The sequence below is a fragment of the Calypte anna genome, chromosome 4A (genome assembly GCF_003957555.1).
Source record: "Calypte anna isolate BGI_N300 chromosome 4A, bCalAnn1_v1.p, whole genome shotgun sequence".
NCBI lineage: Eukaryota > Metazoa > Chordata > Aves > Apodiformes > Trochilidae > Calypte > Calypte anna.
In genome coordinates this window covers 13,164,438-13,176,364 of record NC_044248.1, presented here as the reverse complement: position 1 = coordinate 13,176,364, position 11,927 = coordinate 13,164,438, and the positions used below count along the sequence as shown (strand labels likewise).

Sequence of the window (11,927 nt, the reverse complement as noted above, 5' to 3'; positions counted from 1 at the left end):
GTACAAACAATGCATACACAAGACTGTATATTTTTTGAAGACTGCAATAGATTTCTAATTTAACAACTCCGTAACAAAAGTTAACTAAATTTGACATTTATGAAAATATAAATCTCTGATTGGGTAAGCTTTCCCAACAATACAAAGTTTACATAAAAACATTCAATATCATCTATTAGTTGCAAACAAGTTAGGAAAAATCATTCAAGTCACTTAATATACTATATTGGCTTGTACATTAAACATTCACACACTACACTAAGTTCTATCTTAGCATTCATTTCTTGGAAATTTGTGGCATGGAGTTCTGATTTTAAAAATAAAATTGTTTTGCTTAACTAATTTGAAGAAATTTCCACAGGTGTGCCAACTTTAAGATATGTAAGGAGAGAAAAATTGTCTTATCCTTTCAGATATTGTCCAGTATTATTTTTTTATTGGGTAAAATGTATTTTTTTTTTTTAAAGGAGTTGTCATTATGTCGTAATTTATGCCTTGAAACTGGTAAAATGGTACAAAAGGCTCAGAATACTTCTAAAGCAGAAAGTGAAGCTTTTAAGTTTGTGAAAGTAAGAAAAAAACATTCCAAACTAGATGAATAAAGAACCTTCGGACAGCCTTTACATTTAGTGGCATTTTCAGCCCATATGCAAGCAGTCCCAGAGTGTTTGGTCATCTGATCTGTATTTATCAGGGGAAAAAGCAGAAATTATAGTAAGGCAAATTTAAGATTACTTTGGGGACACAGGAGATACTTTTGACTTTCTTACAACAAAATGGATAGCAACCTTTTAACGTAAATTAATGTGTTTACCTTCCATCAGTAATGCCCTTTCTCTTTGAGTATGTTTCATTACAAACTACGAGTACATATTGTGAAGACAAAAAAATTCCCCAAACTGAAAACAAACCCCCAAACCCTAAATTCCTTTTAAGACCTAAGTTTTTATCATTTTTATCACAATACAGAAACCTGAAATTCCTGCATGCAATTAAAAACAAATAATCTTTCAGTCCATTCATTCTGGTGAACAAATACTTATCAGCTGACATGTTGACATGTTTGCAGCTGACTGGCAGCTACTGCTTCCAACACAATTTAAAAAAAAAGAAGGTATTTTTCAAATGATGATGGAATGTATCAAGTGTTCCAGGTTGGCAAGTGACATCTTGTCATTGCACCATCAAGCAGAAAAACCTATTTTTGCAAGTGGGTACAAAGTTGGCTGTTAGCTATAGACCCATCTAGGCAAGTTGGTATATAAAATAGTGGTCTGCCTCTTCTTACTGATCATATGGAGCTTTAGTTCTAGTTAAAACAGTTTGTTGATTCCAGATAAAATCACCTAACTTCTGAAATAGCAGAACAATTTTGATAGTATTGCTAGAAATTTTAAATCAAGGCCCTGGTGAAATCCTGTACTGAACCTTGTATTCCAAAATATATAAAATCCTCCAGCCCATTTGCTCCATCTTTGCTTTTTTTTTTTTTAATTTTTGTTCTTATAAATGTAAGAATATTTGTTAAGGAAAAAACAGCTGGTCTGCCCTCTGCTGTTTCTGTCTGTCTTCAAAGGAACTACTGGTTTTTACTAAACTCAGAGGACAAATCTATACATGTATACTATTATTCAGATAATCTAGTCCAGATGGTTACTCAGTTGTCAGCAGCAAAACTGTGTCCTCTGCAGTCTATAGCTGAGCACACTTTCTCATAGCAATAGTTGTGTTTTTTGGTTGGTGTTGCTTCACTCACCTCAGGCTCTGTAACTGTGATGGGGCTATCTCTTGCAAATACTTCTGTTGATTCCCTCCAAATGCAGTCTGCAGTCGCTTTGAAGGTGTGATTGTGACATTTTGGCCTAATCACTTGTGTTGTGTTGTTGAAAATCTGACGACTATTTGAAGTAGCAATTTTGATTTTCAGCGCTGCGTCGACTCGATCCACCACGGTGTAAGTACCTATACTTCCATCATCAAATCCAATAATAATATTTAAATGCCTCTGTGAGAGTGCAAGAAAAGTGGGAGTTTTGTAAAGAGAACAGGCACCGATGTTTTTGCCATCTGCCAGCCTCATGACTATTAAACTAGAGACTGCACCATTGTCATCCTCCTCTTCACTGCGGAAACAGATGTAGACGAGATAGCGGCCATCCCGAGACAGCCTCTGCCGCCAGACAACACCTGGAGCATGAACCACGCGAAGTTTCCCACTGTATAAATCAAGAACATTGATGTTCTCATCACCACGGGTTATAATTCCTAGCTTCCCATTTGGAGATATTTCAAAGTCTTCTAAACTTTTTAAGAAATTGGCAGGCAATTGCACACGTCTGCAGATGACTTCCTCTGTTAGGCTCCAGATGTTCACAGTTTCAGTAGATGTTATAAATACTATAATATCTGGGCAGTCTGGTATCAGCTTAATATCCACAATGCTTGCACCATCATCACAGCAAAACTTCTTTGTTATACTGCCTGTCCAGAGACTCACTGCTAACACTTTATTCTTTGCCATTCCGACTACAAATGTATTTGCAGTTGTTATAAATGCATTCTGTAAGGCAACTAAAATATTGCAAACCCTGTGTCCTGTAGCAAGTCGCCAAACTCTGGATGCATTTTGCTCACAGAGAGAGACAACAAATTGATCATTATGAGTAATCATTAGCTCTGAGATTTTTTGTCCGTTGATGCGAAATATATTTTCACCACTAACAGTGTGCCATACATATTGGCTGCATTTATCATCTGATGTGACCATTATGTCTCCAGAAGAGGTCAGCACGCAGTTTTCAACAATACCTTCATGCTTGAACACGGCTTCAATAAATCCAGTGCTGAAGTTCCACTTATAGACAGAATCTGATCCATCCAACGTGTATATTAGTTCACCTCTAGCTGGCAACACCAGTCTTTGGATAGGCTTGCCGGATTTGTCAATGTTGGACATAGCAGTTATGATGTCTATATCCCAAATAGAAAGGACACCACTGGTGGATAAGGATAGCAGCATGTTATGATGATTTGATTTAATTAGCCTGACTATAGTTCCTGAGATTTCCTGTAAGCTTGCCATACATTGTCCTGTATCTCTTCTCCAAACAAAAATGGCTGAGGTATTTTCCATTGAAGCAATTATACAGTTGCCATTTTTGGATAACACAGCAGATATAAAGCGCTCATTGTGTTTAGCTCTAAACTTTTCCGTCACCTTCCACACACGAGTGTCAAGAAGTTCAATGCTGAGAGCCTTACAAATCAAAATTGCACTTTGGTCTTCAGAAAGCTCTATGCTGACAAATTCACTGTCTTCTCTTCTGCAGTCAAAGTCATCCGTAAGCTGGGGATTCGCAATTTCCTCTGTATTCCAAACAGAGAGGCTACCCTCACTGTCCACCGTCACCATTTCTTGGGCTGTGTCCAGAATGAGAAGGAATTTCACAAATCCACTGGAAAATTCAGAGGTTACAGTTGCCAACTTCTCTCCGCTGCCCAAGTGAAAAATGGTGGTGGTGTTCAAATACTGTCCACAGAATGCATAAATTCCATCTGGAGAACACTGCACACAGGTCACTTCGTACCAGCAGTGGAAGTGATAGAGAGGCCAACCATAAAGGAGATCTATTACAGTAATGTCTTTGCTGGCCTCCAGCCAAGCAAGCACATGGTTGACTGATACTGTAAATCCATTTATAAAACTCGAGCCTCCCCCAATTCCACAATGTTTTGACCCCTTAATTTCCACCTCAGACAGGAGACAGGAATTTACATTATCGTATATCAAAAGAGTGTTTTTTGTTGTAGTCACTACAAGATACTTTTCATCACTAGTAAGCTTCATCCCTAGGATAACAGATGGAGCTGTCGTAATCTGTCTCAGTAACTGTCGGGTCTCTACATCCCAAGTGCTGATGGAGCCATTTTCTAAAGCAGCAATAATTGTGCTGGGACTGAAGGTGGGCAAAATCTCAGTGACATGCATGCAGCTGGATGACAGCGGCAGGCGCTCAGGGCTGTAAGTCACATCCATGGAGGAATGTAAAGGGACAATAGAGCAGTACTTGGGTCCATCCTTGTCACACTCTAAGAGCAGATGTCTAAGTTTGGGCAACGAACTTACTACTGGGAGAAGCCTCTGCTGCAGTTCAGCGGAGAGTGAACCTGGGTATTTTACTACTTTGAATTTTATGCTGCGGAGAGTACTGGCCAGAAATTTCAGCTCCTTCTCTTGTGAGTAAGTGTAAGCCAGTTCTATGTCAGAAAGTGCTTTATCAAACTGCCCTATTCTAATCATGGTGTACAGCCAGCTGAAGTTCATAATGACTCCGTACAGAAGATCATCTGTCCTCCCACATCTTGTCAAGTGATGAATAAGCTCTGTCATTTTTCTGTGGTTGATAAAAAAGATATCAGGCTCTAATGGATTACACTGGAAGACCCATGGCTGATCAGGTGCCTGTCTGTCAAAAGCAGTCTGATCCATGCCGTGCTTTTCATCCTCATTCAGGCCTCTACTGTCAAGGTCAGGACAACCATTTAGATATTGGTCACTGCTATAAAGAGGTTTTCTTCTTCCACCCGACCAAACACCAAGGAAATACTCTGCCATGACAGTGTGCATTTCACGTAAATCTTCTTCATTATGCAAGTACAATTTCTGGGCAATTAGCTGCAAGTGCCTATTTGCCCAAAGAAGAAGTGTTACATTTTTGACCTGCCGCTCTATCAAGTACCCCTGTAAGCCCTCCTTAAGCCTGGCAATGTATATATATGGGACTCTCAGTGGGTTACTTTCTCTGACGTTCTCACTCAGTTCATACATAACACTGTTGTCAAGGGCTAAAATATCTTCAAGTTCCATTTCACTCAGGCCAGATTTGGACATAGTAATATAGCCAAGTGCTCTTGACAATAGTCTTGGTCCACACTTGTTTTCCAGTGACCAAAACAACTGCTCTATGCTTTCATGGACAGTGACACAGAGGGAGGACTCATCCACATCTTTGTGAGATCTCCAGTTCCTGACCTCTCTGAAGGTTAAGTTCACAAACATTGGCAGTGTGCACTTGGAGAATGCTTCATTGACGTAGATTTGTTGTCCTGATGTTACTTTTCTTTTAACTTGCAGCAGCTGATGTTTCAGTACTTGGCTACACATCTTTCTGTCCCTTGCAGTCAATTCTATATAGTTATTTTCGTCATGAATAAGGCACCTCAGTTTTTGCAGAATCCCATGCTTGTTTGGCAGTGTTGACAAAATTATCCGTACTGAACGGGGAAGGTGGATGGGAAGCCACCAGAGCTTCCTCCCGTCATCACTATCTGTTAGCTGTTCTAGGGCATCAAATATTATTACCAGTGGCCTGTGGAATGAAGATTCATTCAAGAGATTGATGAACAAGTCCCGGAGGTCATGAATCTTTTTTGGGTAACTTTGTACAAGGCAATGATAGTTGACTGCTAATTGTTCACAAATGCTTTGAAGTATATTCTTCAGATCTGTACTTGTTTCTGTGGATCCCAAAAATCTTATAACTACTACAGGGTCAGAATCTGGTCCCATCTCTTCTTGTAGCCAGGAATAGGACTAGAATATAGAGCATAATTTAGTTAATATCTAAATGAAGACTAGTAACAGAGTTTATAAATAGTGATTGCCTATGTAAAAATAAACATTTTTAAACATCATTGGTTGAATGGAAGTGCTTTCACTGGCATGGGTCAAGGCTGGTTTGTTTTATGTATACTGAATGAGATTTGTGCCATATGTCATCTTTGTTTAGCACAGGTAGTGTCCCAAAACACTAGGACCCAGATCCACAAAAAGGCTTTTGTCTAAGAGGACATGAGTAGAATGTAGTCCATAAATCCCAGAGTACTCTTTGCAAAATCAGTGTCTCACTTCTGTAGGTAGATTCTCTTATTAATAAACTCCTGAGGCACTGAGCAATGTCATCCTTGGCCAGGCTGACTAGCCTGCCACCTAAACTTGTTTAATTTTCATTCCCAGCTGAGTATAAATGTAAATCCTGATGGTTCTGGAGGACAGGGATCAGACTAAAGATTGCCCTTTATTAGCAGGTTACCTTAATTCCTGCACCACAGAATCAGGCTCTGTCTCAGTGCACTTGTGACTTCTGCCCTTGCTACAAGGGGGAAAAGGTATCTTGCTCTATTTTTGGTTAACATGCTCTAACCAAGTGAGGAATGTAGCTTTAAATCTTCTCACTCTGTGCAGGCTTACATACTCAGTTCTCACACTTGCTAACTCTTTTCACCTCATTTTGGTTATTACAGAATTTTTTAAGAAGAAAAGCATAACCAGAATCTCTAGAATAACTTATTTACTGAGATGTGAAACAAAATCTGGAGCTGTAAATCCCAATTTCAGATATGCACTTAATGTGAATCTATGTTAAGTCACATTTGATGTGGACTTTTAAACATTATTGTTCCCTTCTCCATTTCCTTCTGGATGATACAGCTGTTTCCCAGCACACTATGCTAATTTCTCTGAGCACCCTGCAGGGAACTCTAGGTTGTGTTTCCTGGCTGGGGAATTAGGATTAGAAATGCCAGCTTGTTTTTTTTCTGCATCTGGTGCTGCCGTGCAGTGTTTCACTCATCTCCCTGTAGTATTCAGCTCAATTATTTGAACGGCACATATCAGATAAATGAGTACAGGTATTTTTGCAGGTTATTATAGTCTTATAACAAGTGTATCAGATTTATTCTGGAATAACTTCTGAGAACATAAGAAGGCATGACTTGGAAAGAAATGTTGTATTTGTGAATAAGACCAAAACCTGCACTGGGTGTTTAGATCATTTCAGATTTGTAGGATCTCAGGGGAACAAAAGAGAATGTGATCCATCTAATAGATATATTGTTAATTAAAAATATATTGATTCTTATTAGACTTTTAAGACCTCTAATAAAGTAGCTTTGGTTTGGCTAAGCACATGATAGACACACTATTACTGAAAACTAATTATTTTTCTAAATATGTGTACAATAATTTGCAGAATATACTTTTTATTATCTTTACTTTGTATAGAGGGCTGTACCAGACCTGTTAACAAAAGGAAGAACAAAACCTATGTTAGCCCTTAAGCACTAATGGTCCTAACATCACAATATTATGTAAAGTATTTATTTACCTTCTTTGCCACTTCGGCTAGTAAGAGAGTCTTCCCTGTGCATGGTCCTCCGTATATGATAAGGGGGTTAATGTGTCCTATTTTACTGGGCAGAATGTACTTGTGAATGATGTTTAATGCCTCACATCTATATTCATAAAAAGTGGAGTACGTTTTACATAGTGATGAGTGTTGAAGAACTTCATCGTACAGCGAGTCTGTCTCAGTGTCAAAATTCTGCTGGACTGTTGCTTGGATTATATCAATCATGTCTTCATAGAACTGTTTGCCAAGGCCTTCGATGTAATGGCTCTCCACTTCTTGGGAGTATCCCAGTTTCATGTCACAGTGAGTGACAGACGTGTACACTCTCAGATTGGACGATGCGACGATGGTAGGAATGAATTCATCCCTGAGCTTGATCAGTTTCTCATGGGCTTCAGGATCTCGTAGAAACTTCCCTGCTGTATGTACCACGTCCATGTATTTTCCCATCTCTGGAATTTTAACGAAACGCTCAATGTTGGCAATTTTCCGAATGTAGCAAACACACTTCTTTAGAAAAGCTGGTGTTTGTTTGCCCAAGGCAAAATCAAGTTCATCTTCAATAGCTGGGGATAAAAAGAGAACACAGAGTCTCTGTTATCTTTTCTTTATAAACAGCTCAAGAACATTCCCCACCCCCAGCATGCAGGCTCTTGAATGACTGCATCTGTTTTCTGTAAAAAAAAGAAAAAGCACAGAGAAATTGTGCCGTCCTTTCGTATGGATTTTGGCCTTAACCAAGCACAATGAGCATTTTTTTTTTCTCTTCAATCATACTAGAAATGCCGACAAATACATTTAATGTTTGTGGAAAGGTTGATAGAAAAGATAATAAGTGAATAGATAGAAATATTTAGTCTGAAGTTTACCAGAGGAAAGATATCTCTTTGCTTGGCTGCGTTTCATTTTTCCTTTCTCATACAGTAGTTTCACAGCAGTCTTAAAAATCTTCTTAATCTCTTCTGATACATCTTGCCACTTGTTCTCATTCACAGGATTTGAAGAAGATTCCATCTTTGAAAAATACACATAGTTAAACGGTAGCTGTAATACACAAATCTACAACTTCAGAAAGTAAAAGTCTAATATTCAAGGTAATAAATACCATGGTAACAGAGAAAAATATACACTAAAAAATAAAGAAATTAGAGCACAACATTTTATACTACAGGTATTCCATTTTAGAATTATAAAACGTTGCTGCTTTGACTATTTCCTGAATTCGTACTGTAGACAGCTAATGCAGAATGATGCCTGAAATAATGGTAATAAAGCAACATTAACACTGTGAAAATTATGCCTCATTTAATGAGACATAGTAATGATTAATAATTCTTAATAATAAAATAATAACAAATTTGATTTCAAAACTGAATGAAGTTCCTTGCACCTGTAATTAAGCACTTATTAGCTATCATATTTGAAAAATATGGGATTATATTTGACATTACTTTCATTCATTCATTGCTATAGTAACAGTAATCTTACTGTCACCAGAGAGAGACTCCAATATAAATTCACTAATCCTTTCAGATGGTATCTCACAGATTCCACAATGGAGGTTCAGAGACCATACAATGTTTTGCATTTTTAGGGACCTTAAAAGATGGCCTAGTTTCAAGCCTCCTGCATGGGCAGGGACACCTCCCACTAACCATCCAACGTGGCCTTGAGCCCTTCCAGGGAGGGGGCAGCCACAACTTCCTTGGGCAGCCAGAGCCACCCTCAAATTAAAGAATTTCTTCCTAAGGTTTAACCTAAATCTTCCCTCTTCAAGTTTTAAAACATTTCACCCTGTCTCACTACACACCTTGTAAAAAGCCCTACCCCAGCTTCCTTGTAGTCCCCCTTCAAATATTGGAAGGTTGCTATAAGGTCACCTAAGGTTTCTCTGAGACAGTAGGTAAGGTGGTCACTGCTGCATTCCCTGCTACAGGTGAAGTGTTTAAGGGGTCTTGGTCTTTCCTGGAGGGTGTAATAGGGGGAAAAAACAGCCTCCAGGATAAGCTCCCTAGCAACTCTTGATATGTTCAGAGTTGTGTGTCTTTTATTACTTTCTGTAAGTTTATGAGATGTAACTCTATGGTAGACTTAAGTTACAATGAGCTTTTTACTTACTCCTGCATATCAGTAGCTTGAGGAAAGGTACAAAGTTTTAATAAAAAAGCCAAGCTTTATTCAAAGGGATGCTGTGGGCACTAGCAAAGCAACACAAAATTACAAAACTTGTTTTTCCCTTGTGATCAGTACTTCAGCATTAGCCACATTATACTGTCTTTAACTCATTAAAACTCTTTCTGTGTCTATGCTTTTCAAGTTCTCAATGCTTTTTCATGCAACAGAGAAAACACCCTGCTACACAGCAAGAGAATGCAGTACAATGGATTATTTAATTTTTTTGTTTAATAGAGTATACACACAAAATGAAGTGAATACTCTGTTAAGGACTTTTCTGAACATTGAAATCTGAGGCATGGGCAATATACAGCTTTTATTGTCATCAATTAAAGACAAATGCCTGCTTTAAAAATTATAACTAACAGTGTTAAAAAAATCTTTTATTAGACTACAGTTAATAAGTTAAAAGTGTGAGAGCTAACTTGGGACAGCACTACCCACTTGTCTGACTGTTAAAGAAGGGAAAACCTCTGCAAATCCTGTTCACTGAAATCTGGCAAAAGCACAATAGCAGGGCAGGAGAGCTCTCCCTATTCCAGCATCAAGGAAGGGAAGAGAAATATCTGTATCTGTCCCACTAACCCCATCAGGTCAAGAACTACCATCCACTGGTGTTATCAGAGAGCAGATCATTGCCGAGTCATGACCTGAGATTTTCCTTGGTGTTTTGTAGCTGCTCCCTTCACCATGTATGGAAAAGCAGCATCACAGCACCAGTTGCTCATGTGCAAACAGGGATGCAGAAGCTAATTCAGAGGCAGCAGCAGGTTTCTGGCCCTGAGGACTACCCATAACTGTAACTGAGAGAAAAGAATTTTGTATGGAGGTGAATGTAACTTACTGTATTCTGGTAGTTCTTCAGCATTTCAGATTTTGGTCTGAGGTAATAGGCTGGTGGTACTGCATTCTCATCCCTGCAGTACCACTCTTCTAAAACCCTTGTCTCTAGCTTGGCCTCTATAGCAGCATCCAAGATCATTTCAAATTCTGCTGACTCAACTTCCCCCGGTATTCGGATGTTCCCGTACTTTTCTCCCAGAAGGCCCTGTGTATTTGCAGGAAAGTAGGGATTAAATTATTCTTTTTAGTTATGCAAGAACCGTCCTCAGGATCTGAGATTCATAAAAAACATTTTATGATTAGTGTGGTCATAGTTTAATGTTGACATTACTAGGAAGAGTAACCTAAGAGAACCCCCAGATACAGAGCAGATGAATTACTGTTGAAGTTACTGTACTGAGCTGCATTCTACTATGATGACTTGGCAAAATTTCAAGTAGATGTATTGCCTTTCTTAATATTAACTGCTAATAAATACACAGGCATAAGAAAAAGAAAATAAAAAATACCCCACATATTTTCTTAGCACAACACTGACTCATGTATTATTGATTCCCATTAGTCAGAGGTTGGAATTAATCTCACTTGCAAAAGCTAATGTGAAAATCTTTTTCTCTGAACTTAGGATAAGGATACAACTCTGGGTTTTTTACCTCTTAGCTTTATTCTTAATTTTCACAGTAATGGAATAGAATATTTTATGTTCTGTTTGATGAAATGTCTCATTATGTTAAGCACAGCTCATACTGCTATTATTATTATGTGGCTTATGCTGGTAATACCAAGGATCAATGTTGAAGAAACACAAACAGCAGCTTGTTTCTCATATTTCCTTACTGCAAAAATGTTCAGTGTCTTTGCCCCAGTAGCTGTCTGCTGAATGAACAGTGGAGCAAAGGAAAATAGCTCTGAGTAAATACCAAATAGAAATTTTGGTACTTAAATGCACATTTTTGATATACAGACAAAAGTCTGTAGGACTGACTTCTTAAACTGTGTCACAGGAGATTTTTCACTTTCAAAACTGAGGACTAAGCTATTAGTTGTGAAGTTTTGAATGAATTTTAGAACATTTATTTCCGTAGTTTGCTGTCCATGCATATTAAATTCAAAAAGGATTGAGGAAAAACTTTATAGAACATAGAGTTGCGGGACATTGCATTCTTTCAGATTCAAGATCACCACCTTAATTCTGCATTCAAATCTTGGTCCACACTAGTCAGTAAGAACTCTTCCTTTAGAGTAGGATTTTTATTTCCTCATTTAAATGTTTTAAATGTTTAAATCTTATATTTAAGATTCTGAGTTAATGAGAGGGTGTACTTAACGTGGAAAGAAACTGACAGTATCAGCATCATAATTTGAATTAGAAAGATCTCTTAGTAAAGTAATGCTAATGCAAATACACTAGTGCCCTAAAAATGTAAATTACCTTGTTTGTAAATAGTAAAAGTTAAATATTCATTATTTCTAAAGCACTCATCATAATGAGAAGCTGTTTTAAACTTTTCCAGCTGTAAATAAATTCTGAAAATCAGGAACTGCTGATAATGAATACAGCCTCACTGATCACAAATGCATGAAGCTGCAGACCCCTTTCCTGGATCCAGTTGTGTTGGCAGAAGGTACTCCAGCAGCTCACCATGCTAGATGCTGTAGCCTGAAGCAAGACATCAGAGCAGTGCATGTGAGCACTTCCAAACCTCTTCCAGGCAAAAC

The 11,927-nt window shown here is 38.2% G+C and overlaps 1 protein-coding gene across 1 annotated transcript in view; it reads right to left on the bottom strand.

The window, feature by feature from the left end:
* Window positions 1-1,657: 1,657 nt before the first annotated feature.
* The window catches only part of NWD2 (NACHT and WD repeat domain containing 2), a 42,449-nt gene continuing 32,179 nt past the window's right edge, over window positions 1,658-11,927 (bottom strand). Inside the window, exons 4-7 of the mRNA XM_030450010.1 lie at window positions 10,210-10,413; window positions 8,060-8,204; window positions 7,167-7,756; window positions 1,658-5,593 (exon numbers count right to left, since the gene is read on the bottom strand). Of these exons, the coding sequence (XP_030305870.1) occupies window positions 1,658-5,593; window positions 7,167-7,756; window positions 8,060-8,204; window positions 10,210-10,413 (4,875 nt within the window). The remainder of the gene's footprint in view (window positions 5,594-7,166; window positions 7,757-8,059; window positions 8,205-10,209; window positions 10,414-11,927) is intronic.